The following is a 27,840-nucleotide window of genomic DNA, read 5'->3' as shown; positions in this document are numbered from 1 at the left end:
GGATAATTAATAGTTTCTTGCGGTAATGAGCAACTATTGAATTACAACCCTTCGAATTACTTAAACCGAATGGCCTCGCGCATAAAATTCACCTAATGGATGCAAAAAACAAATTTTCACACGCATTAATACCATCCCCCACTTCTTTCTCGTGCATTGCAATTCTGAGCGTGACGGGAAGTAAGAAAGGCACTCCTCAAGGATGAGAAAGGAATACGCGAGTTCCCCGAGCCGATGGCCTTCCGCGAGTTTCCACGAAACCATGAAAAGACACATTCAACAAACATCAATCGACGATAGCAGCAAATGCCTAATAAAAATCCGCGATTTGTGATCGATCGTGAGCCCCCCTGGGGGTTAAAAAAAAAAAAAGAAAATGGCGAGTCCATCGTCTTCAGCAGGACAAAGAGGTGGTACCCGATAGCTTGACGCTCTCCCCGCATCATCGAGGGAGAGAGAGCGGAATAGACTGGAATCTGTCCTCGAACGGTCGTCTGCCCCGGGAACAAACTTGTTCATTTGCCACCTCCAGTCCTATTCACTAAATTCGGGCTTTATTTTTTTTTTTAATGCGTTTTTTAAAGTAATTCGAAATGAATCAGCTCTATAACTGTGCGTTAATTTGGGATTTCTGGAGGTATTAATTTGAGACTCACTAAGTACTTAATTTGAGATTTTACGGGTCTAGCCTAGGTCCCAAGTTGAGACCTTCAAAAGGTTTAATTCAAATTCATTAATTAGAGACTTGTTAAAGGCTTAACTTCACCCCTTCTCAGACTAATCCTCAAAGGTCTGCCTACTCGTATATATTTCTCGAAATATCTCTCAAACTATAAATTTATGTTCCATTCCGACCCCCGATAATCCCCCCAAAACCTCCAGTACCCCCAATTTTTTCAAAGTTCCACCAGAATGCATCCTGCAGTTACACATGAAAAAATTTTCAAGAGATAAAGTTGGTCATATCCACAATGTAGATGGTCGTGTGCAGTTACAGGCGCTGGACGGCTTGTTGTCCAAAAGGGGGAAGAAGAAATAGGGGGATGGGTGGTGAAGGGAGGGTGGGAGGGGGTTGGCTTAGAGTCGGTCGATGAGTGGCTGAGACGATGAAGTGAGGTAGGAATGAGGGGGAAGTTTAGGCCTTGGGAGAGTTCGCTGCACCTCCCGTCCATCCGTTCCCCCTCTCAAAACCCCCCCCTTTACCCCCCCACCTGGTGCATGCTGACTCTCCTACTTCCCCCTTTTTGCAGTCGCCAGGGCGATGCACATGGAACTGACGCCGATTCCCACTTACACATTTCTGTAACACGCGCTTTTTGCACCGATACTACTGCACTCATGTGCAGTTTTTTTTTTTCTACTTTTTTTTTTCTGTTTTAATGGGGGACGAGGGGGGCTCGTGAGAGTCGTCACAGTGGCCCAGAGATAGTGGGGGGAGGGCGGGGGAGAGGCAGTGAAAAGTGAGGAGGTGATAAGGGGAATGTGATAGGGAGGACATTGTCTCTCTTGATGGGATTGAGTTACTTTTGGGGATTTCCTTTATGGATGGCCGTGACCCCCATCGGAAAATAGATTTTATCGTATGTCATTTGCGGGGATTATATGGGTATTTTATTTATTTATTTTTTTCTGTTAAAATATTTAAAGTTCGAGGTTTTGGTTTAGGAGATTTTAGTTTTTCATGGGGGATTGGCATATTTGAGTTTATTGGTCGATAGCTCGGTATTGATGAGACATACGTCTTTTTTGGATGAAACGTTTTTTGCGGAGAATTTCGAGAGGTACAAAAAAGAAAGAGCAAAAAATTTTGATATCTTGCAAAAGTTCTGGGGTATCCTAAAAAAACAGAAAATTCAAAAATCTAAAAAGAAAAACTTTTCAAATCAGATTGTTTTTGGGTGTATCTCCGAATTCATGGGGATTTGAAAATTCTGATGGGGACCTTTTTTGGAGAGCCACCCTAGATCTACAAAAAAGTTTCAAACGAAAAAGTCGTATCTCCCCCCTATTCCGCTGAAAATTTGAATTTCAATTTGATCGTTGAAAACTTGAATTTTGTTTCTCAACAAAATGTACATTAAGTTGTGACTTGGTGGTGCGGAGGGACCTTGGAAGTAGCAGATCGGGGGAATCTTTCCGGTTCTCGCGGACGTACACCGCCAAAGGGGGTTTCTTCTTCGTGCCCTTGGAAAGCCGTGCGAAGGCACCGATGCACCGAGTTATGCACCATCACGAGAATTTCCGACACCTCGTACGTCGGTTTGTTTCGCTGGGAAACAAACCGCATTTACGCGTCGGTCTCCACCTCATTTTTTTCTCTCTCTCTCTCTTCATCTATCTTTAAACAGTGTCTATATATACACAAAAACTCTTCACTTTCTGCTGCGGTGAAAAATAATTGTCCGATGGCTTCCCCCGATTTGATGCCGCACCGGAAAGACTCGGGATTTCACTGCCTTAGGAAAGTAAATTGTTCCTTCGGTAGAGAGAATACATCCACTAGGCCAATTCACTATTTTGTCGGGGGATAATTAATGCATTTGGGGCACACGTAATTGGCGGAAATTCAAATGAATTCCATCAGTGATTAGGAGAATCAATCGATTTCTTGAATATCGATTTTCATTGTTCTTCGAAATTTCATCAATTTTTTCAAAATTTATTCAATTCCATTGGAATTTCAATTGATTTCCATATAAAAAAATTAATTCGTCGAGCTTTAAAAATTCATGGTTTTCATTTGGTAATTATCTCCAAATCTAGAGGGTCTACAAAAAAAATGTATTCCACATTTATTCAAGAAGATTGAATTCTCTACAAAAATGACATACGACTTTTTTCTCTAAAATCAATGGTTATCGAGATGAGCTAGTATTCAGGTCGAAAATGCAGTGAATGATAAAATACGAAATTGACGGAATTTTGGAGTAATTTCGGGGGACAAAAGACCCATTGATGATTGAATTGATGTTGATGTTTCGCTCGAGTGTTGACGTGACGCAGCGAGGATTTATTCCGCGAGAAAGGAACTCAACTGGAGTCGAGAGTTTTATTTGAAAGAGAAGGAAGAGTATTAGCTGGCGATTCAGGCCGAGACTAACGCGCACTTTTCCTCGACACGTTTCCCTTACCGAGACACGTCAGAGAAAAGAAAAATAGAAATGCTGTCGATATCGGTTGAGCGTAATGATTCTAAACAACAATTGAAAAATTGAGATATCCGGAAAAATGAATTAATATAAATAAATTCTCAACGTATAACCTCTAGCTGCGACTATTAAAAATTGAAAGAAAAAATTTCAAGATTGTAAAATTCCGTGTTCACCCACCACTTGTCTCGGTAAATCCTTCGGCTGGTGATTTCGCTCGCAATCAAATTGATACAGAGACATGTAAACTCTGCAATACTTACGCTAAAACGTGTTGGGACGTACTCTAGGCCTTTACATACACTCAGTTTATCGCATGAGAAAGATAGTCGACCGATAACGCGGGAGGGGGGTCAGCGATAACCCATACAATTCGTACGATTTGTTACGTGTGGAGTTCCGCGACAGTTGAATGTGCTGAAAAAAACCTCCCATATGGTCTATAGAACATTTAATTTATTATTTCCTACCATTTATCTATTCTGGGATGAATAATTGCATTAAAAATCCACAACAAAACACTTCCCAAGTTATGGAACTCTAAAGATATTTCCATTGTGCAAACATTTTCGTTGATTCTTCGATATTTCGAGATCTAATCATACGATTTAAACTAATTGCGCCCATTTTAAAAAACTTGAAAAATCGATTCGGAATAAAGAAATCCCGGTGAATTCCACTCAGCCGATCTCGAATTATTGCAATTGGAAGATTTCTTTGTGCAATTTTTTTTTAGTCCACCTCGCGTAATATTCGGTGATTAACTTTTTAATCTCAGTTTTAACAAACTTCGAAAAATTCAGCGTCAAGACACGTAGATGCTTGTTGCGGTAGGCTCAAGACGTCGCGACGGCGATCCCTCCCCTGAAATCCCCCCACGATGAACCACGACGAGTCTCCGATCTCCGCGAAGTGAAAACCAACGATTTCACGATACTAAAAAAAATTCAGAAGATGTACTTAATACCAAAAAATAGTCTCTTATCATAAAAAAAATCGCGGAATTCCCTGATAATTAAATTTGCGATAAGACTCCCCGACTTCCAGCAAGTAGAAGTCCCACTACATATTCGATAATTATTCAAAAAAAAAAAATGGTTATAATTCCCACAACAGGAAAACGAGATTTTGAAATAAATTTTGCGAAACGTATAAATAAATTTCAATTATCTCTGAATTTCCATAAAATTATTAGAACTCGCGAAATATCTCTGTAAAATTGACGGTGAATTCCGTTGTGCAAAAATTTGGGTAAAATTTTTAGTCTCAGTATACCCTAGTGATCCAAAAACTCTCGGTTTCACCCACCACTATCCCTCCCCACCAATATAACGCTGAGAGAGCGAGTGGCGGTTGAGGCGCGCGCGCCCGCAACTAAACGAGAAAGAGTTCCTCTGGAAACGTTAACGAATCCCCGCGCTCACTGGACTTAGCGGGGCCTAACCCAAGCAATCGTCGGCCGAGTCAGTCAGTGTGCCACCGGCGAGCGTTCATGTTAGTGAGTGAGTGAGCGCCCGTGGATTTAAAACCATCCGCCCCGAGTTCCGCCATCAAAACCGCAGCTCAAAAAAAAAAAAAAAATCTCCCAGAACTCCGACCAGAGTTCCACAAGCACGAGGAACTCCAGAACGTCAAATCATCGCGAAGTTCCAATCCCATGAACTCTGTGTCTCTGGAATAGTGCGGAGTTCTTAGAGAATCGAGGAACTCCGGGGAACTCCGGGGAAAATGGTGGTGTGAAAAATTTCATGGAGAGAATCTAGAAAAATTGGGTGAAAGTTGGAGAACAGGAAAAGAGGAATTCAGGAATTGGCCCAGTGGAATTCAGGAAGAGGACACCATAGCGGATCTGAGGAGTCAGTCAGTGTGCCACCGGCGCCCTCCCCCACCTCATTGCCCCCCACCCCTGGGGATATAACCCCCGTCGGTTTCCCCTATTCAACCCGGTCCACGTTCAGTCGGGGATAAACGTAAACACGACAGTCGAGGGTGAACCGCTGAGGGCGACAGTTCCAAGATAAAAATTGGTTTAAAAAATAAAATAGTTTATTTATTAATCGTCTTGTGGACAGGAACTGTGTGGAAAGTCTTGGCAAAAATTACTCATTCTAACCCAGTGATTGTTTAATTAATGATTAATCAATTTAATTAATGCCGGGAGTGATAAATAATTCTGAAGAAAAAATCACTCCGATTCTGTTAATTAATCGGTGATTGTCTTGTGGACAGGAACTGGGGGAATATTGAAAAATTTGTTTGTTTCAAACTAGTGATTCGTTAATTAATGGTTGATTGTGCGGTGATCAGTGAAGACTAGAACGAATTATTATTGATTATTATTGAATTATTATTGAGTGATAGTGAGAGAAATGATCGGTGATTGTTTAATTGAGAAGATCGAAGTGGAATTGGAAATTGAGGGGATTATGGGAGAGTAGGGACTGGGGACTAAGGGATTTTAGTAAAATGCTCGAGGATCAGCCGCTCGATCTCAGCGTCCGGGTGGGCGATTATCCGGAACTCTCGCGAGAGGAGAACTCCATCGAAAGAGATGAGGCACACAAGGAACTCGAGGATTACTCTGCCCTACGGCTTCGGGAACTCGTCACAACGTCTGAGTACTCCCAGGTGGAGGACAGAACTTGCTCCGAGGACTCCGATGACTCCTGCTCAGATAATAATAGGAAGGATGGCAGGAGCAGGGGAAGACCTCCCGGAACTAAACCCTACAAGAAAAATCTTATGAGACGATACTGTGAGTTTCATTTTTTGAGAGAGAACAATTTTTTGAAACGATGAATTTGACATTTTGGCAGCTCCCGCTTCGATCGTTCCACGAGAATTCACGGGAATTCACTGGACACCAAAATTCTTTTTTATAACTCTAGGAATTCTTGTCGATTACGAACCGCAATCGCGGGGAATTCCCGGGAATTCCAGGAATTTTATGAATATTATTCCATGAAAATTACGAGAATTCAAAGTAATTCGATCGTAAGTCTAAAAAATTTCCAGAAGGTAATCTCACTGGGAAATTCCTGGAAACTTCGAGAATTTTTTATTGTGTTTCCGTTCCACTTCCAAAAATACGTGAAACCTGTCAATTTCTGTTCAATTATTCCACGAATATTAATAGAAATGGGTGGAATTTCTCGAAATATTTTCTGAAAATTCGGTAGAATTGAAAATATAAAATCGATTCTCGACTCATTAGAGCCGACACCAACGCGACATCGTTCACATATTCGGCGGTGACGACCTTCGGGTAGTGGCTATTGCGTAATTTTTTTTTATCGGTCGAATTACGCACTTAAACGCTCTCTCGCCTGAATTCGCAACCGTTCAACATACGACGGCCTCAGCTTGTCCTCCTTCACAAATTCCCTCGACAATTCTCAACAAATAATTTCGTTACTTTAAACGTTGTCGAGGCGACACCACAATCGACATGCAAAATTGTAAATAAAAAGGAAGAAGAAATAGTTTCTTATCGCCGTTAATAATTGATGTTTTTTTCCTCGACAATTAAACCACTCACTCGATTATCTCCGCACAACTGATATTCAGATTGACATAATAAATTTTGATTGAGGAAGAACAATTACGTATTCTGGCGATAAGAAATATAATCTCAGATCGATACTGTTGGGCATTTCAATTATTATTATTCACGCGGTGACAAATATCTATCACTAAATTATCCAATAAATTACGAACTCACGAGTTCAAAAATTTTTCGCGGTTTTCTCTTGATCCGATAGCTTATCCAATATCTTATTGGTTTTCTGTTGCGGGATAATATTTTATTAATAATTCATTGCGCTGTAGAATTTCAGTGAAATGTCTATAGAAAAAATAATCATTTTTACAGAATCATGAAATTTCTACTTTTACTGCTATTTTAATTTGAGTTGTTCGTTATTTTATCTTTTGATTGGCAGAAAAGAAAATTTATCCCATTGAGTTCAATTTTCTTTTAGAAATTTTACAGAAGTCTTGGAAAAGCTCGAAAATTTCGACAGTTCGAGGGCTAATAGGGAAAGTTTTCCGTTCTGCGTTTTCAAAAGCCTCTCATTTTTCATTTTAGTCACAGTCAAAACCTTTTATCCAATATTTCAACTTTCACCCTCAGTCGTCCCTTCTCACCGGGAAATTCAAGTAAAATTTATTTTCAGTAACAGAAAGCCCAAAATTCCAATTTATCCGAATTTTCAAAATCAAAATTGATCTTAACTATCAAATTATCTGTTCACAAATTCCACCGAATAATCGACCTGAAATTTCCGTGTCCGCGAATTTTTCCAGTATGAATTTTCTTTCCGAATTTTCATTGAGAAAATCCTCCGAGAATTCCGCGGAAATTTCCCTTGTGAGGAATGGAACGGGAATTTTTTGAATGAATTTTTCCAATAACGGCCAATTCTCGTGGATAATTTTTGACAAATAGTGAAAATTGTGGAAAACCCTTTATTTTCGGTGACATCAGTATTTATGACTGAACCGATCGGTCGCTACCGTTGGCCTCAGGCCCTTTTGTCCCTCAGTTGGAGTCATCCACAGGTGTTCAGCCTCTCGGCATCGAAACCATCTAACAGATCCATATTTATGACAGCAAAACCCATCAGCCCATCGACTTCCGGGTTTTCCACTTCCTTTTATCTAATTCTCCGTGCATTGCATCCGAATGAATTCACGGAAGTGAAATTTTTCATCATAATTTGCACCCAAAATTTAAAAAATCGAGCGAAAATAATTTTCCGAAAAAAGAACAGACAAAATCACTCTCGGAATTTATCATTTTGTCTTTGTCTCTTTCCAATGGATCATTAGCCATTTTCTTTCGTATTTACATAGTAACAATTCGTGGAATCGTTGCGACCGCTCATTGTGATTCAGGATATCGGCCCGTCGAGGAAGGAAGGACCAACTTCCTGTCTGGCCTGTAGCATATTTCAATCAGTTTTCGTTTGTCGGGGATTTTTTGATTATATTCCATTCCTCATTGCCCCCCCGCTCGTGGCAGCGTCACCCCCTTCTCCTTCAAAATTTCAATTAAAAATGGCCCATAATTTCAGGCATTAATTTTTTTGGGTTTTCCAAACGGAAAGGGCGTGTTGATGAAATCATAACAATTTCTAGATTGAAAATGACATCCCCTCATTAGATTTCTCCGTGTAAAATAAATCCAATCCTCAAATACATATTTAACTAGCTTTTACTTCCGTCAGCGCTCAGCTGATGCATTATCCTTCCATGACTATGTGAAACTGGAACTTTCGCCCTCTACGACACACTCCCATCTTTTATATCAGAAGAAAACGTTCAATGAATTTTTCACCTTTTGCCTGGGACGAGTTTATTCTTCCTCTACCATTCGGTACACCCTATTTTCCGGTAATCTCAATCGTTTGGAAGATTGAATGGAAGGGCAGGGGGTAGTTGAAGTGAGGGTGAAAAAAAATTACCAGCAGTCATTGGTGATGGGAAATTGGGGTGAACCGTTCTTGCGATCACCGACGGTACGTGAATTGTATGAAAAAAAAAATTGAAGGGAAAAAACATGATTTTTTTTGTGATTAACGTTTCGAGATTTTTTGGTTATACAATTTTTTGAAAATGCGGGGGTGGAGGAACATTGAAGTTGAGTCGAGAATCGCGAAAATATTTGATCAAGAACATCAAACATTCGATCAGCAATTAGATATCAAAGATCTCAATTACGATCCACTGATTTAATCGAAGTAGAATCGCTGGACAAATCCATTATTTGCAGTTTTAATTTCAGTAGTTATCAGGTCTTCAAATAATTCTTCGAAAATGATATCGCATTTTTCTGGGACGGATGAGGCAAGATTACGATGTGTGGAAAAAATCCAATAAAAATTAAGTGAGTTGAGGTCAGGACATTAATTTTTTATTTCAAATCGGTCTCTTCAACATGAGATTTTTTATCTCAATTTGAATTGATATTTTCAAGTCTCAACTTAATTCTTCACAAGGGGTTGACCTGAGATTTTCCAAATTCTCAAATTAAAGTCGACACCAACCGATAGCAAAAATTCACAATTTTCAAAATTTCAGAATCGCTCACTTATCGTCCACCATTTTCTTACAATTCAGTGATTCCTTTTAAAACTTCAGAAAAACGCAGAAAAATATTCGCACCACCTAGCAACTTCGTGATTCATTAAATAATGACAAAGCCCATACGTTATATTTTCAACCCCATAACAAGTTTTCCATAAAAATGAAAAAACGTCAATTTGGCCTATATATGGTAGACCAGGAAAATCCTGGAAGTCTTAAAAATCAAAAATTTCCGATATCGTCTGGCTTTTAATATCGTCCCCTCATTGTTATAATCGGTAAGCGCCGGACGATGAGCCGTGCATGTAGTTATAAGAGGAAGCGCGATGGTGAGCGCTCAATGCATCAGCCCTGACCTACATAGTAAATCGCGTTGTAGGCTAGGCGTAGTGCCTACGCTAGATCTAACCCGATCTATTATAACCACCGACTAGGTGCATTGCATCGGTCCGCATGCCTCTCTGAGCCACGAGAATATTTTCCCTTTCCCATCGTCTCCTAACCGAGATATCTCCCACTCCGCTCTCTTACGTCATCACCGGTCTCTTCCGGTCTCACAATCCGATGAATTCGGTGTCCCACTGTTTTCCCGATTTGTCTCTACCGTATCATTTATTCATCGCGTTTCCTTTTTTATTCTCACCAGTGGCAAATGGCGCAATACTAGTTACTCGTTCTTTCGTGAGGTATCACTCGTCCTTGACACGTTTTCACTTTTCTCTTTTCTCATCTTTAACTTTGAATTTTTCGGTTTATGAATTTTTGGGGTTCTGACCCGATGCGATCGACCAACTCTCACAGCCGTTATCTTCGTCGGGGTGGCTTTTACGGGACACAGTGATAAGGAACTTTAGGTGGGGAATTTTTATGTCTATAAAAAATATTTGACGTGCTTTTTTCTCGGGTTAATTGTTGAGGAGATAATTGAGGGCGATTGAAACGCGCGGGTTATTGTTTTCATTCGATTTGAGATCAAGTGGGTTAGAGCTCTTTCCTGTGGAAAATTCGACGCAATTTATTTAGATTAAATGGTTAACGTGTTATGTTTGATATATTAGATATTGTACATGTGGGTTACGTCACTTCATTTTGAAAAAAAAAAATGCAAAAGCGTGAGAAAAAAATCGATGAAATAATTTTCTTGTTCATCAATCCGTTGTTTCTCTCGCTTTCGCTTCGGAGGAAGTGGGCGTACGAGGTCGCATACCGCGTATTTATGCTTTGTATACACTGTCCTCCTTTATTTTTCTCTATATTCATCTTTTTATTTCTTTCCTGTCGTGTACGAACGACAATGGACGCCCCGGCGACGTTTCGACGGGCTTCACGGGGGCGCAATTCATACGTCTTGAAAATAGGTCAGGGACGAATTTCTTGGATGTACTGGAACATTTTCTCGTCTTTCCTCAGGTAGGGGAAATTTTACCTGATGTGGGAAATACCCCTGATGGGGGATGCCCTTGGATTTGAGTTCATTATTTTCACTTTTTACACGGCTGACATCATTGACCTGAATTTTTTTTTTCTTTGGGTTTCTGGGACCCACGACTTCTCAGAATTTCCAATTCCACATCGTGAATTCCCGCTGCTGTTTCTAAATTCCCAGAAATCAATCGGAAACCATTAAATCTACGTTAACCGGTAGAAGTTTCCGGAATTTTCAGAAACCCACGCTCGCGGAATTTTAATGCCAAGATTCTTTATCAATTCAAGATCAAACATCAAATAATAATAATTATCATCAACAATTATTATTTAAAAATATGCGAAACGTGAATTCTCAGAGCTAAATATTTTTTTTTTTATCTGAATCCAACGTGCAGAAATGATTGCTGCTGCATGGGTGCGTGCGCGTGCGCTGAAAAATTCCCTCTCGAACGAGCCCACTCTCGATTTCGTCAACCGGAAGTGGGTCACGTGAGTCTCATGCATGAATTCATGTCACGCTTTATCTCCCGATAACGCAAAACTCATTGTTTCAAGGTCCCGGGACAAAAGGAGAAAAAACAAATCACCCTCTCGACCGATCGCCGCCACTTATCACCTCGCGAAAATTTCCCCCCGTTCCGCCTCCCCCTCATTTTATTATTCCGGTACAGGTACGTTTATGACCCACCGGGCACCACAAGTGTGCGATCGTGTGATGTCACATAGAAAGAGAGAGTCTCGTTACCGTTATGCAATGCACTCGCGTGTGTACACGGAGAAAGTTGCGTGGTCCGGCGCTGACCTTACGTACTAAATGCAGCAGATGTTTGCCACCACAATATCCCAAAATATTTTCCCATGGGCAATATTATATTGATAACTTTCCCTCTCATCAATACAACCACTCGACCCTTAATTATCTCACTAATTTATGCAATCACAAGACAACATTATCTAACACTTTTGAAAGAAATTGTGTAAACCGCGGAAAACCTCAGATCAATATTGAAAAGACTAAAAAATTTGGTGTTGATTTCCTAGAGCACTGATTAATGCTCAATTATCATTAGACTTCCCGATTAAGTTCCGAGTTGAATGGTGTAATTATAACATAATGATAATGGACTTTCTGAAACGGCGATCGGTGTCAATGAATCATGAAAACCAAATTTTTGACAGTTAGTGCTCGATGGAATTCCCGGTGCAATTCCTCCCCCGGAATTTCAATGTTGAATAAATATTTTGAGTCATTGAAATTGCTTCATCGTAAAGACGGAAGACTCTGTCTTTGAGACGAGGACAAATATGAGCCGCTAGAATTGAAACTCCCGGTGGTGAGTTTGAAATAGGAACGCTTCGGTCGATGCGGCTAGACGCCCACCCACACCTCCTACTATCCATCTCCCTCTCGCACCGTGAATCAAGGTCACTCAAGGTTAGCCTTTTTCACCGAAAAAAAAGCCCCTTCAAATCCACCTTATTATCACCTGAAAACAGCAGGCTAAAATACCGCGTAATTCTCGTAATCGTTTCCGCCATTGGACATCCGTTGAAAAATAAAGTACGTTAACTGTTTTTACTCCACCAATTGTCAAACCGACATTAACGAATTCATTGACAAGAACAATGAGCCCCAAACTCACTTTAACCTCAAAAAACTAATTGAAAAACGTTAAACCATCATTATTAGGGCCCAGGAAGAGAGAAGTCCATCCCCCTCTGTGCATTATCCTTTGCGAAAAACACCAGGTGCACTTGATATAAAATACAGAGCATGACAGCTTTTTTTGCATGACGTACGTTGTTATTACGCCTCTGTCGAAGTTTCATACACATCAAATTCAACTGACAATACGTGTGGGTCGGCGTCTGTTGAACGTGAAATAAAAAAAAAATGAGAGAAATATGGAAAAAGAGAAATGAGCGAACGAAAACGTCGGAAACCATCTAAAATGCACCCCTTTTAGGGCTGTCATCACGCGTCGGGAAAGTGATAGTAGCCTCTCGATTCTTGACAGTTTATTCAAAACTTTCTATTTTCCGGTAAATGCAATTTGAACAAAACGAATCGATTCTTCATGAGGAATTCATAAACTCGTGAATTTTGTTTTCAATATCTGAAGAATTCGATTGTCTCCCACGGGTTTATTTGAATAATCGATGAGATTGGAGAGACAGTTCAGACCATCGATGACTATGAGACACCGAAATATAACCGATCAATATCGTTTGGTGTGAAATAATGATGATTCCATCACATCGACGACTTTAGAAAATTCCATGTCGTGATTTAATCCGAGACTGGAAATATCTCTCGTCAGACAAGCGAAGAAGCCGTTGTTATTCGCTTGGGGGAATCGATTATCGGTGTTTCACCCGATATGGGAGACACTTGAAAGCACTTGGTCTATCCAAGATGTTCCCTTTGCTCCCTTTCTATGAATATTCGATTGAGTTGTTCGGTCTGGTCTTCTAGTTGCCTTCTTCTAAACTTCCTGACGAATCCCAAATTTTCAAAGTTCGCTTGTTCCTTTCCTCGAACAGCAATTCCGGCGTTCGATATTCTTCGAAGTTATTTTTCTACCGATGATTTGAAGGCATTTGAGATGGCGTCAAAATGAGCGATCAATTACGAATGTGATTTGTCCAGTAAAAAAATTTCCCGAAGTACCGGAAAGACGTGTCCATCATGCTCATTCATTGAAATATTGATGATGATTTAAGACGTCTCGAGCAGGTCAAGTGAATGACACAGCAATAAATAGATATGACCTGCTGGTTGAGGCATAGCAAATTCTCCAAGTTAAGGAAGCCAAGTTATAATGTCCTGTCCCCTGTAGTTTATTACTAAGTCTTGGATTTTCCCCTCAAACGATTTTCCCTTCCACGGTTTATCGAGCCTCGTGAAATTGCTTAATGAACCTGACGGTGGCACTAGGCATGTGCCTGAAAGGAAGGTAGAAACGTTGCAGTGGGTCAAGGAGAGTCTACCCGCGGCTTTCACTTCCTCTCGACACACCAGCCAACCAATTGCCGTACATATCCCCATGTTATTGCGCGTGTTAGAGCGACAGGAACTCGTGCTTTTCAATTCTCATTTTATTTCACGGTTTCTTTTTCCCTTGTTGAGTAATTTCGACCGTTTGTATTCAACTTGTGGGAATCTTCGGTTATGCCCTTTGAGCAGAGCATGCATTAAACATGAGATACAAATTATGAAAGAAATACTAAATAACATATTGTTCCTGGTACAGACATTTAATTGTCAATATTTTAAATACTTTCATGTTGCAGTGGACACGCGGGAGGTCCAGCCACACGATACGAATGGAGATAAGGAGTCGTTGGGTCTGGCAACAGTGAAAGCCGAACCTGGCAGCACAACAGGGGCTAGATTACTTCACGGAATATTGTCCCAACATCCTCAACAGCATCTTGGCGTTCAGAGTGGCTATGGGAGACATCTGTCGAGTCATGGACAGCTTGGACAGCCACCGTACAGCTCAAATGGAATAGCCAATAGTACGCCAGGTGAATATATGCATTATCTCTTTCAGCCTGAGTTGAATTGTCGTTAGGGCATTGTCTTGGCTTGTTATCAGAATTGTCTGATCCTGTCTGCATAAAGGTAGCTAGAAATTTATCAACGAGTGTTGCTAATGAACAGGGCCTAGGTCATGAGGTAATTTCAATGGAATATCCATAACCCTTTCGATTGAATGCCCTCACCCAAACAGCAATCATGCAAAGCAACTGATGAAAGCCTTTCTGCAGACAGGTTTAAGACGGTTATGTAGACTGTTGACCGTGGGAAGACTGTCAATGTGCATACCAAATGACTGGATGACCTTCGCCCCTTGCATAAAGATAGGTTTAATTGAGTAGCCACGCGAAAAAAAACTCGTTACGCCGTCTCGTGCCTTGAAATTGCGAGCCCCCTTGCCTTCTCTTTTCAATGTATCCACCACCACCAACTCGGGATGTCATACTGTCTCCCCCTTTGCCACCATCGTTCAGTCTAACATTATTTCAACAAATCGTTGTTTTTAGGGACAAATATCCCTATTTCCTTTACTCTCACTCCGTGATGAGCATTTGGTGGTGGGGTAATGAGAAACTCAAAAGAAATGAGCGGACGGGATGTGTCGGGAGATTGTGAGATTAGGGTGGGTGTACGTGATGTTTAAAAATATTTCACACACCTTTTCGATGGGTTCAGCTATTTTTAGATGCGACGACTCGAGAATTGATAAATTGATGGTAATTGTTTGGCTGGTGGTGGATTGATTGATGGTCTTTCGAGTGATGCACGTGATGAGTCAAATTTCAGGGGATTTGGACAAGTCGTTAGAGGCTTTTAAGTTGACAATTACTCTTTTTTATTTTTATCATGCTGATTGTTATGTTAACACGTTGTTTAGGGAGTGGTTCACTGCCAGCGAGTCCTGCCGACAGTGGTGTTAGTGACGTAGAGTCTAGTACATCGTCGGGTGGTAATGAGGACGCTAATCTTTTGCTCAAAGCGAGACTCAACCCAAACTCATCGATCCAATCGAATCTCGCCTCTCATCACTCTCATCTGCCATCAGGTGAGTATTACCAATTTCAATTTGAATATTACAGATTGAATTTATTGATGTAATTTCTTCTTTTTTTTTTCTTTTCAATTCTTTATAAAATAGCTATTGGCAGATCGGCATGCCACAGCCCTGGGGTTTATCCGTCCTCCACAGGATTCTTGCCACAGTCGTATCATCCCCATCAGCACCACAACTCCCAGTATCATCCACACAGAGGTGGCTCACCTCATCATCCACATAGTAGCCACAATATGCCGTCAACAATGGGACCACCACATCACCATCATCATCATCATCAAGCCCAAAGTCTTCAGCATCTGCATTATCGTCAGCCGCCGACGCGTAAGTTTTTATCACATTGCATTTATATTTTTGACAGTTGTGCGACCAGGAGCTGAGCCCCCCCCCCCTATCGCCCCCCTTACCCGCGATAGTATTAGAAAAAAATGGATTATAAATCGTAATCGTAAATGAAAATAGTGATAGGAAGGAATTGATAGTATGTCTTAATTTACCACGAAATATTAAAGCGAGGGGGCTGAGCCCCCCCCTTTGATTCAATAATTTTCTGAATCGGTATCACCTACACGAACGACGCGATTTAGACTAGTCGGGTGTTATTTTGCGGCTTAGAGAAAACTCTCGCAGTTGAGAGTAGAATCGAGAAATTTCACTCAGCCATTACCGAGATATCGATAATCGAATATAATCAATTTTCGCTTTTGTTCGAACGAGATTGTTTTTCGAATTGCGTTTTCCACGGGTTGACTTGAAATTCGCGGGCACTTATCTCCGTGTAAAAATATCAATCGGTTGACAGTAGACGGTGTAGCGTCGTCAGCCGGCCGTTCGCTCGTGACCCAGTTGCCACTCTCTGGCACGTCGTCCCAGATTCACTTCCCTCGGCTTCTTCTGCCTCGCTCGGGCTCACTCGTTTCCTTCCCAATGCACTTTTTATTTTCCAGTAACTATTCCCCTCACTCATACCCAGAGATGATTGCTCTCCCCTTTTTTTCACTATCTACTCGATTTCTCTTTCAATCGTTGTGAAAAATATCGTTTGCAAGGTTTTCAATGGGTCGAAGTCATCTCGAGATGCAACAAATTGATAGGAATCATAGTAGCTGGAGTAATTATTTTTTTTTTTCAATTCTCTGGTCGTATCGTGGTTAGTATCACCTGTCGATATTTTTCCAGTCTAGTTTGCACGGCGGTAGGAATAAAATCGGGTCGATGTAAGACAGTATTTTCCGATCTATAGAAAAATTAGGGTGAAATGATCAGAGATCGGTGAGATAAATCGAAAACTTACGGTGAAAAAAATAATTTTAAAGAAGCTGTGCTAACCGAACGTGGAAGCGGGCCGCAAGTAAAAGTGTGCCGGATTGTATAATCGAACGTGAATAAGCAAAATATTGCGCCACCGCGATTTGGTAACTACAGAACCAAGGGACGCCCCGCTACCGCCGTGTTCCCATTGCGGATACCAACGAATGCCTCAACCCACTGGGGTAATCTCACGCTGTGACCTGAGACTCGTGGAAAATTTAACCTGTCGAATTCCAATCATTTCGTCACTATCAATCATCATCAAAAACAAATAACACACCTAAATAAAATGAAATCATTGAACTCGTTTCATTCAATATCGCGGTGGGTAATTCGATGGGTGCGTCTTGACGTGGGTCTCAGTGTCACGAAATTATTGCGCAATTATATTTTCCATTATTTTTTTTTTCTCTCGTAAAATTTCACTTTCGTTACGTTCGACATATCGTAAGCCGATACCTCAGCGGTATTCATTTATCGTGGATAACTGTGACATGAATTATCGATTCCTTTACCCTATGGCTGGAAAGAAAATTACGCATGCAGACAGCACGAACAACTTTTAGCAAATTAGTTTCATTGTAATTGCTAAAATTATTTTTGCTAACTAAACCATTTTCAAAGGAGCATTTATTATGCAGTTGATTTTTTCTCATAATTAAGTATAATTTTTATCAGTGATTCAACAACTTTAACTACAACTTCTGAAAGTTAATTCACATGCAGATTTCAATCACTAAAAAAAATCGAGAGAATGGGGCATTTAAAAGATTATTCAATTATTTCGAAATTGCAACTGTCCATGCAGTATGAATTTTTTTTCCTAGCTATTTGCCATCGCAAACTACTTCTTGGCACGTTCCATATTTTTTCGTCCTCAGAGGAAAAGAGAGAAAAAAAAATGTGGGAAGAATAAACAAACGTTAGCACCGATGGCCCGGTTACCCTAGATCAAGACATTCTCCCCTTCAACCGAACTGTTATTTTTAAAATACCGAACTATGCCAACAATCACCCGGAATAGCTGTGGCAAATGAGTGTTTCGATCCTATTCTTACAAACGTGATATTTGTGATTTTATTTAGTTGTAGTACTAGAGTTGTACGCGAAACGATGACGAGGGATGAGTAAAAATAAGAGATCACTCTTGACGTTTAGCTAGACCGGGTCTAGGTCTAGGTCGACTAGGCGTGATAGGGCGTGGCCTATTCTCTTTCTCTGTCTGGTATCTCCATTCCACTCGCCTGATTCGTGATGGTGAATGCAAAGGTCATGTTCTGGGGGCTTTTATTGTCGTGTGAAGGGTGGCATGTGACAGGTTCATTGACGTGGGGAGTGAACTTTCAGCCCTGTCTCGGGATCTCTATCGGCTAGGTAAATTTCGTTGGGACATTTTTTGTGGGAAATTTCATGAGCTTTAAAAAAGGTTCAACAAGTCTTCCCCATATCTCGCTTACATTCGGAGATATCGAGCGAAAATCCAAGCGCGGAATTATGCAGTTGAGTTAATTGAATATAAACCTGGACTTTCCAGTTTTCTATAAATATCGCTCGACCTGTGGGAATTGTGAAATTCTCAAGAGGACCTTTTTTGTAAGGCTGGGGGAGAGCTACAAAAAGTTCCCCATGAAAATTCCCCTAGCTCCTCTAGGTCCGGAGATATTCATTGAAAACTCAGTGGAAAATCTTGAAACAATCAAAATCAACTTTATTCCTGAATTTTTAATTTCTACCTCTTGGCACTTGGCGTTGAAAAGTATTTTCGTGTATTTACCGCGCATCTATTTCCACCCCCGTGAATTTAAAGCCTCGGCATCTACATAAATATAAACTACTCGAAGATTCCGTTATTCAGTTGGCAGACAGTCTTATTTTCACGGTTTTTGTTTTTAGAAGAAAATAAAATGCATAAATCGTCAAAATACATATTTCAATTAATCTCAAATCTATCATAAACTATTCTATTGTCATCCATTCTCTCTTAATCTCTGCGCAAACCGGCAGTACGAAACAATGAAAATAAATATCATTTAATAACGAAAGTGAGGTCTGCCGTCGGCTAGTCAGACGCGCCAACGCGTCCTTCCTGGGTCTCTGCCCCTGCCACGATCGTATATCGTCGTATTGTATATTTGTACACATTATCAGGCCTAAGTCTCTGTGTTGCTGTGTGGATGCACGAGTGTTTCCACCACTCGCCTCAGCCGCCGGGCAAAAATGCATAGCTGTGTTGCGCCTGTGTGCAACACTGAGTTTAAATGGTTCTCAACCGAGGGCAAATTTCCAACAATTTCTCACATCCACCCAACAACCCTATCCCCAACTCCTCACCATTAAAACCTCCCTCTTCCTTCTCCTTTCCTCTTCCTCCCTCATCCCTCACCACTCACCACTCACCCCTCACCCCTCACCCCTCACTCCCACTTTTCCATAAAATCCCAGAAAACCTCCAAACGACCCGCAAAAAAGAAAAAAAAATAATTCCCACCCACCAAAAAATGATATTCTCCCTTCATCCGCAAAATACCCCTCCCCATTATTTCCCCAAAAAAATCCAGGAATCCCCTCCCCCCACATCTCGCGTTGCCCGATGTAAAAACAATTTTGCATTTATCTCGTCCAAATTTCCGCATCTAAAAGAACAAACCCCCACCCCCACCCCTGCCCCATCATTCCAAATCCCCAATGATTCCACAATCCATCAAAAATCCACCCCTACCCCATTTCAAAATAAAAAAATCCTGTAAAAACCAAATCTTCCAATTCAATGGTAAATATTATTCCCAAAAAATTCAGCATTCCACTTAGACCCCCGTAATCACCAAAATTCCATCGCTCCAACCGCTGAGTGTCACTTTCCTCGTTCCATTATACGCCTCATGACGCACACACCACAATTCCTCGGCGTCGGGGGACTGGACACGGATGTGTATATAGAAATTCCCCCTCAACCCCTCCCCCTCCTCCCTTCTCCCCCCTCGGTTGTATGTGTATTAAAACACAGTGGATGCGACGGCGCATTCGGGGCTAGAGAGTGTGCCGAGGCGAGTTATAATGCGCGAAGGCATTGCCGGTTTAGCAGAAGAGGTATAGACGGTGACCTTGTCGCCGGCAATTCACCCCGTCTGACTCCCTCTACCCCACTGCACCCAGGCGTTCCTATTCTGGCGTGTGGTTGCTCCCCCCTGATGCCCCTTTCTGCCCTCCATCAGACCCCCCTCTTCCCCCTCCTGGCGGGAGGGAGCATGGGGGGGGCCAGAGGGGGCGCATCGTGCAGAAATGAGAGTGTGTGCAGCCACACGCAGCCACCAGAAGCAATCCAGCAGCCATCGGAGTGTTGCACCAACTCTCACTCTCCCTTCCTACCCCCACCCAACTCCATCGGAAACCCCTTCCGCGATGCCAAAATACCGTCTGTCGTTAAGTTTCTTTCTGGGGCTTTATTCCGGGTACCGTTTTCCTTTGTTGTAGATTGTTATTGCATTTTTTTTTTTTTTGACGGCTTGACTCGGTTTTAATTGGGGAATTGTCTCGAGATGTTGACGGGGTTGATGAGTGGGGATTGTTATGACTGCTAGAGGAAATTGAAATTTCAGGGTTTGCTGACTTGAAGTTTTGAGGGGAGAAGCAGATTCAGAATTGACTTAATTTATTTTCAAGATTTTTAGAGGTATTCGAGAGAATCACGTGAAAATCAGGTGTGAAGTAATTGAGAAGTAGAAAAATTTCAATTCGTAATTAATAGAAATGGCGAAATAAATGTCTTTGGCAGAATGTAATTCTAATAACGTTGATGGTAAAATTCAGCGGTCGCTGTCTCGACGTGTAGACGAATGCTTTAGTGGAATTTCTTTGTTCTTCGACTATTTAAAATTCAGTTCACCGCAAAAAAATACAGCTGTGAGGAGCGCGTAACCCCTTCCTCATGTGACATATCCACATTCACTTTCTCCCTGAAGTTAGCGAGTTGCGAGTCACCAATCGACCAGACACCCAGTGCTCCTCCCTCCACCGATTAATGGAGGTCCCATTACCCTTTCGCCCCACTATCCATCGGGTCTAGGCTAGGCTCCCACTGGGTCTAGGTCTAGGACAGCAACGGATCCCGTGCGTGCGCAGTCACGACAAAATCAACAGTTAGTACCAGAGGAGAATTCCGAATAAAGTTCTTTGTTCTTCTAGCTACAATTAACCACGAGAGTCCCGTCCAGGGGATCTGGCCCTTATTCAGACGAGAAGGCTCATTTATACGCGGATATAGCTCGCCCCGATTAACTCGCTCTGTAATGCTGTATATTTAGAATCCTCTCACTCACACCAATCAGACATCCCCTCTTCACCTTCGTCTACTCGCGACCCATCCCTCTGGATTTTTATGTACACGTTAGCAGGAAGTAATGACAAACCGGAAATGAATCATTCGGAATTTTCATAGCTCTCGCGAATGTGACACCGTGAACCAAAACAGATTCAATTCTCGAACTCAAACGAACAAAAAAAAAACGCAACACTCGTGAAACATTTTTTCTTCATGCTCGGTAACAGTTACATCTACACTTGGTGAAAATCATAGTTGCCAATTATTTATTTGGTAAATTTCATGTAAATTCTTCGTTTAAAAACCAGTTGTTTTTTCGCTCGCAATTTCGAGAGTCATTCACAGGGAATCGTGAAAAACTATATACTGAAGAGTAATAGCATATTTCGACACAAGTGTGACGAGTTATTAACGAGCGTGAAGTTTGTGCCCTGAGGCGATGCCAAGGGCTACCAATCAACGAGCTAAAAAATTCAGTTGCACATGCGTCGAATAATATTTTTTATGAATATTTCTGATACCAAATAATTCCAAACATTAGACAATACCGTAATTAATAACCGAGAGCAATCATCCAAGCCTGATAACTCGTTTATGAAACGAGGACAAACGAGATAAAAATTCCTAACGAGTCAGGATCCCGTCTTGAATTCCCTGATGAGGAAGAGCAAGACGAAAAAAAAAAATAATCTCGGCAAAATAGAGAACCTCGGGATGAAACGAAAAGCCAAGAGCGAGGTGGACGACACAGTAAGGACGAAAGGGTCTGATGATAAAGAACAAGCATAAGTAAAAAGAATACATTCTCTAAAAAGAATACCCTCACATTTATACATAAAATTGTTACTCTCGTGTGCGTGCGAGACGGAAGAAGAGAGAGGGTTGCCTGACAGGCCTGGTTTTCTTGGTGCATCGGACTAGCAGTTGCGAATGGATGGAATATACGAAACAAGGGGTAGAGGAGAGAGACGAGAAGGATAGAGCAGTTAAGTTAGTCTGTCGGTCAGTGACTGCCTGACTTTCCCGGCGCAGCTGAAGGTCAACTCTCCCCTTCTCTCAGTTTGCCCCGTCCAATTCCGCCCTCTCCCTCTGCCTCTCCTTATTCCAGCCAAGACCATCTTTATCCAACTCTATGCACTCACGTACGCAACTTCGATACGCACCAACTATTTATCCTTTTACTTATTCAGCTGAGCTATCCTCAAGTCAACCCCTGGACAATACGATAAAAATTGACAATTCTCACCCTCAGCTTAATCCCACTACCTCTCAATCTTCAAAAAATCAAATAGCTTCCCGGATGATTTGTATAAATCAGAGTTAAGTCAGAATTAACTTCAACAATTTGATCCTTCCGCTTCAGAATCATTGAATTTCCTTTGTTTGGTCAATCTTACAGACCCCAGAAGATCCCATCTATACAAATATCCTCGATATTTCCTCCCTCTGCCAATTATCCGCGCACACACACACCAGAATTACCTCCACATGTTGTTATCCCTTCTATTTCACGTACCATCAGTGCCTCTCCAGCCTCTCTCATTCTCCTTCCCAGTTCCTTTATTTTCCCTTTTTTTTTTGGTTCCTCCAACCCATTTCTACCTCTAGCCGTCACGATCACCATGTCCCTGGAATCCCCACTCCATCCTCCCCCTCTCACCATTTCGTTTTTGCCTCCACTGCCCCCCTTCTCGCTATACTTGTACTTCCGGCCGCGAGACTAGTGCGAAATTCTCGAAAAATAAACGAGACACCCCCTCCGTCTCTTCTCACTCGAAATTTATGTATTCTCCGTTCTCTTTAGATACTGATGCCACCACTTCACTCTCGTTCGTTCTCGGACCACTTCGGTACCGACGCCCCGCCCCTTCCCGTATATTTTTAACTATTGGTCTCTTCCTAGATGTTAAACGCACCCTCAAACCTGCGATTATCAGGAAGTGAATTCAATCGATGATCGATCGTTGCATTGATAATCGATACTTCTAGTTATTGTTCTCTTCGGCAACAGTCCGACGGTAAATAATCAGTGTAAATAGTCGTTCTCTCTCTAGCACAAACCTAGACGATAGCCTCGACTCGAGCACTAGTTGGTATAGGTCAGTGAAGCCACAGAGTCTGTTTATCCCCACCACTATCTACACTCCTAGACAACGGGTCTACGATTGACTCATCTAGCGGATAGTCATACTCGTCAACTTACGGTTACTCTAACCTAGTACCGAGATCCGTTGCATCTTTCTCATTCTGAAAACAACATCTTACCGTGACCTCCATCACAAATATATTAAAATCAAAATTGATATAAGTTTCTAAAATCCACGAAATCAAAAATTCCCGTCACTTCAATATCTCAAAATATATTTTTAATTCCCATCGATCGGTTTTATGGTTATTTTCCAGGTTAAAAATAACTTGCATATTGTGAAGTAGATGGTGAATATTTCGGATGACATTTTTCGGTGACTTTGAAAATCTGTCGGGATGGTCAGAGGGTGGGGGAAGATACTTAAGTTGAATTGAGACGGAAGATGAATATACGACATCCGAGTTCTCAGTTTAGCGTCCGACCCCGGAGTTTAGTTAGCGCTCTCTTGCTATTATGCACTAGAAGTTGGTGGTGAGGGGGTGGATGAGGTGGAGGGATGGCGTCACCCGTTGCAACCTTGGCTCGGGTCAGTCCTCTATCATACTGCCAGGCGGCACTCATCCCCACTACAGCCGCCTTGTATTCCTGGGTATACATACTGATTCGTTTCTCTCTTGTTGAGTGAATTTTTTTAAATGCTTTTTTCATTTGAATTTTTTCTCGGTGGGAGTAATGGGGTAAAGTGCCGTCATATCCGTGTGGTAATGATGTCTGGGGGGTGCGCACGGTAAGTCGAGATGATTAGCCACATGATGACACATCATCAGACGCCATTTTGTCGCGACATCACTCGCTGAATTTTGAAATGGCCAAATTTTAGGAGATATTTTTATCTTCAGATTGTCCGGCAATCTAGATCATTATCTGCAGATGCTATTCAGTTTTATTGTAGATTCGCATCTACGCGGAATAGAATGCGCAATATTTTCGAGGGAAATGTGTTGATATGGAGGTGATTGCAGAAATATTGTGGCCCGCTAGAATATCGAATTAGAATTAAGTGGATTATCACCGGATAATCCAGATAGTATAGGACGGGTCATCTGGATTACGAAGATCAAGAACACAGGCATTTAAAAATTTAAATATTGTAGAATTGACTGGTTGAATTTTTCTCATTTGCCCGGAGTTATCGCATGTATTTCATAATCACTGATAGCCCCATTAAAAATCGAGATAACGGTTATTTTCGTGAGATAACGACGCGGAAATTCGCGCCAACAAGATGGGATTACAAGACTGAGTAGTTGAATTTCTTTCGCGATTTCCGGGAAAGGAAAATACGGTGTTGACTGGTGTGAATGAAAATGCCAATGAGAATTGTCATGTTGATGATAATTCTCGCCTGTATCTAATCGCAATCTCATTTTGAAGACTCGATCTTACGCCTTTATTCCATAATTGTGGGTGTTTTGACACAATTCACCGTCTACTTAAATCACTTGTCTTATCGGTGATTGTTGAGTGCCTCTTGACAGAGATATATCGTCATTAAAATTGTCCTAGATTCCAAGTGATATCGACGTAATGATTGCGATGACGATAGTCTTTGTTTGAGGCATTCGACCGTTTCGATGCGCCATCTGTCAGTATTTTACTCAACTTTCCACGGATAAAACAGACCTCAAACATTATCTATTGCAAGTAGAAACAGTCACGATTCCAGAATCGGTAATTATTCTCCTGCTACCTCAATAACCGATCCTCCACTCTTTCCAGAATCACCCCCTCTTTCCCTCATATCTCAAAATCTACCAAAGATACGTAAAATTCACATAAAATCAATTTCATAGATCTATTTCCGGACTACAAAAAAGGCCCTTAACCTTCCGGAGCTATCCCTCTCCTATCCCGAGATATCTTGCAACAACCGACGGTTTTCCGAAATCACTTCACGCGAATTCACTCCAGACGTTTTCCCGCCCATCTCAAAAACCCCTCATCCCACAAAAGTTTGTATAGGACCTTTTTTGTAGAGTGTGAAATTCTCTGTAAAAAAGGTCTTTACAAAAAATCCCTCCTGAGATTTGGTAACGTGTTATATAGAATTAAAAATCAATTTTTAATGTTTCAGTGTCGGAGAGCTACAACAGCTACGTGAACTCGATGTACGGCGCAGGGGCGCAATTTGCAGCCCCCTGCACCCCTTCACCACCCCGTGGCCCAGGGGGTGTACCAACAAGTGTAATTCAGGCCGCAACGAGTTCAGTATCCGACGATCTCTACCTCCTGGAGCTTGGCTTTCCTCCGCGCGCTAAAAAGAGTAAATTGAAGAAGGCACGTCAGGCAGACGGTGCAGCTGTCAAACGAAAATCCCGCGAGGGCTCCACCACGTATCTCTGGGAGTTTCTCCTTAAGCTCCTTCAGGACAGGGAGTACTGCCCGCGCTACATAAAATGGACGAATCGCGAGAGGGGTGTTTTTAAACTCGTCGATAGTAAAGCGGTGTCGAGACTCTGGGGCCTCCACAAGAATAAACCAGATATGAATTACGAGACAATGGGTCGCGCCCTGAGATACTATTACCAACGGGGAATACTCGCTAAAGTCGATGGACAGAGGCTTGTTTACCAGTTTGTCGATGTACCCAAGGATATTATCGAGATTGATTGCACGGGTGCGTGAGATAAGGCCTATCCCCTGTGGGTTTTTGACAAAGTCCCCATGTGGCATGTACCACAGACTCAACCCTCTCTGACTCTCATTCACTAAATTCTCATCGTCCTTTTATCTTTTGTTGTGATTTAGAGAAAAAAAAAATGTTCGTTGGAATTTCGGGTGAATTGATTGAGGGGAGACTGAGAATTTGTTTAATTCTGTCCTATTGCAGGAGAACTCAATAATTAATTACACATCAATTATTTTCTTCATTGAAAAATTTAATATTTGTGGGATAAACCACAAAAATTGTAGTATAGATCTTTAGAGCGTTGTTCTTTAACAATTACGAACTGCAATGAATTTTTGTTTATATATTTTGTAAAATTGTTTTAAAAATTTATAATTGATGTTTAAAAAAATTACTGCAATGGCTCGAGAGTTTGAAAAATCGTAGAGGTCCCCTGTAGATTGTACATTGGATAAATTATTTATTGTATTCGATTGGAAATTGTTACGCTGGGGGAGAGATCGCGGTGGTGTATATGAAACGAATTGTGGGCTGTGAAAAGGTTTGAGAGAAAAGGGGATCCAGGGAGGGTGATATTTTTATTTCTAACGCCCCACCTGTAAAATCATCTCGAATAATGCAACAGGTGCTGACACGAGGTCCAAAAACAGTTTTACGAGGGAAAAAAAAAAATTGAGAAAAACAGAGGAAAAAAAAAAATTCGTATGTTAATGGTTCATAGAATTATCGGGACAGACTATCTGTCTCTGTATATATTATATAAAGAGGAATAAACAGTAGTATCTATTATTGAATATTATATTATTATATAAATATAAATATATATTGTATGTTATGTAGTAAATGGCGAGTGTTGATGTGTCTCTGTGAGATATTAAATATAATATCACGTCGGTGGATCACAGGTCGGCGTCTAGATAGAATCTAATAAAGTACAACGTTTTTACCAATTTTCTTATATATTTCTTATATCGAGAAACCAATGCTCAGAATATCGATACGCACACTCTTAACAAAATGACCATTGAAGCTTCCAATTATTGAGACGTCGTTGACCAGCAGACACTGTGATCAGCCTGGGGTGTATATAGTCTATCTGTAAGTTACAATTTAATTCATTGGGAGTGAAGAGGTGAAACCGTTCGCGTCAATTGCATTGCGCATTTGTTTTCATCGAATATTTCGAAATCAGTGGGCGATAAAAATATTTACCATTAGACTTTTTTGTAGTCCTCACTCTGCTCCATAAAAAAGGTCCAACAATGTTTCCGCTATCTTTTATAGTTTCTGAGATATCGAGGATGGAAGAGAAACGAAATTTTTGTTGTTGTTTTGATCAGAGAATTTTTCTCGGTGACTCACTGCGGATTATCTCGGAATCGAGGATCGATAGCGGAATATTTGTAGAGACATGTTTTGAGGGATAAATTGAGAGCTACAAAGAAGGTTCTATGATTTTTTTTGAGTCTACCATGGATTTTGAGATAATCTCTTTGAACCGTTGCACCTCTTCATTGCTGAAACAATGAGTTGTTTATTAATCGCCCCTGGGGTATGACGTGAGCTTTCAAAGTGTCCCATAGATTTAATTTTGTACATAGAGATGTCGATTTAAGAATTCAGAAGAACCTCTATTCATTGATAGAATAAACTCTCTCCTCTCAACAGGTGAAGAGATAGTTGAATGGTTTCTAGAATAAGACGAAACTGCTCTCTCAAAATATGAGGACTTCATTTCTCGATTGATGCCTTCGGGAATATTTTGTTTCGAGTGAAACTCAGAGTTAAAACAGGGGAAAAAAAATTTTTTATAACGAGAAATAAAAAAAAAAACACTCGTTTCTGCTGATTTTTAGTCACACTGTGACCTCCAACTGCCAATTACTCCTGTGACGGACCCACACATGCATTTAACAATAATTAAACATAAATATTTGGAAAGACGGATTAATCAGGTCTTAAACCCAACCTGGAGTGCCAGGACACACGATGATACAAAGCGAATTGCCTTTTACGTAATGACAAAGAGTTGCCTTTAACTAAAAGATGATATAATGAAACGAATACTGTTTTAAAGAATTTTTAACGAAGTCAGTACTTAATATCCCCACTTGCTCCGATTTATTATTTTCTACTCCATGATTTATTGGATTTTTGTGATCCATTGGATC

General features: G+C 41.1%; 1 protein-coding gene across 3 annotated transcripts in view; it reads left to right on the top strand.

The window, feature by feature from the left end:
* LOC105271642 (Ecdysone-induced protein E74) overlaps window positions 1-26,368 on the top strand; it is a 76,016-nt gene extending 49,648 nt beyond the window's left edge. For 2 of the 3 annotated variants that reach the window (XM_011313326.1, XM_011313325.1), the window contains exons 5-8: window positions 13,959-14,195; window positions 15,086-15,253; window positions 15,347-15,586; window positions 25,115-26,368. In XM_011313326.1, the coding sequence (XP_011311628.1) occupies window positions 13,959-14,195; window positions 15,086-15,253; window positions 15,347-15,586; window positions 25,115-25,665 (1,196 nt within the window). In that variant the 3' untranslated portion in view covers window positions 25,666-26,368. Of the gene's footprint in view, window positions 1-4,637; window positions 5,905-13,958; window positions 14,196-15,085; window positions 15,254-15,346; window positions 15,587-25,114 lie in introns of those variants that run through there. The other variant, XM_011313327.1, reaches the window with a different exon arrangement.
* The last annotated feature ends 1,472 nt before the right edge of the window (window positions 26,369-27,840 follow it).

The sequence above is a fragment of the Fopius arisanus genome, unplaced genomic scaffold (assembly GCF_000806365.1).
Source record: "Fopius arisanus strain USDA-PBARC FA_bdor unplaced genomic scaffold, ASM80636v1 scaffold00115, whole genome shotgun sequence".
Classification (NCBI taxonomy): Eukaryota; Metazoa; Arthropoda; class Insecta; order Hymenoptera; family Braconidae; genus Fopius; species Fopius arisanus.
This window is presented reverse-complemented; position numbering and strand designations above follow the sequence as displayed.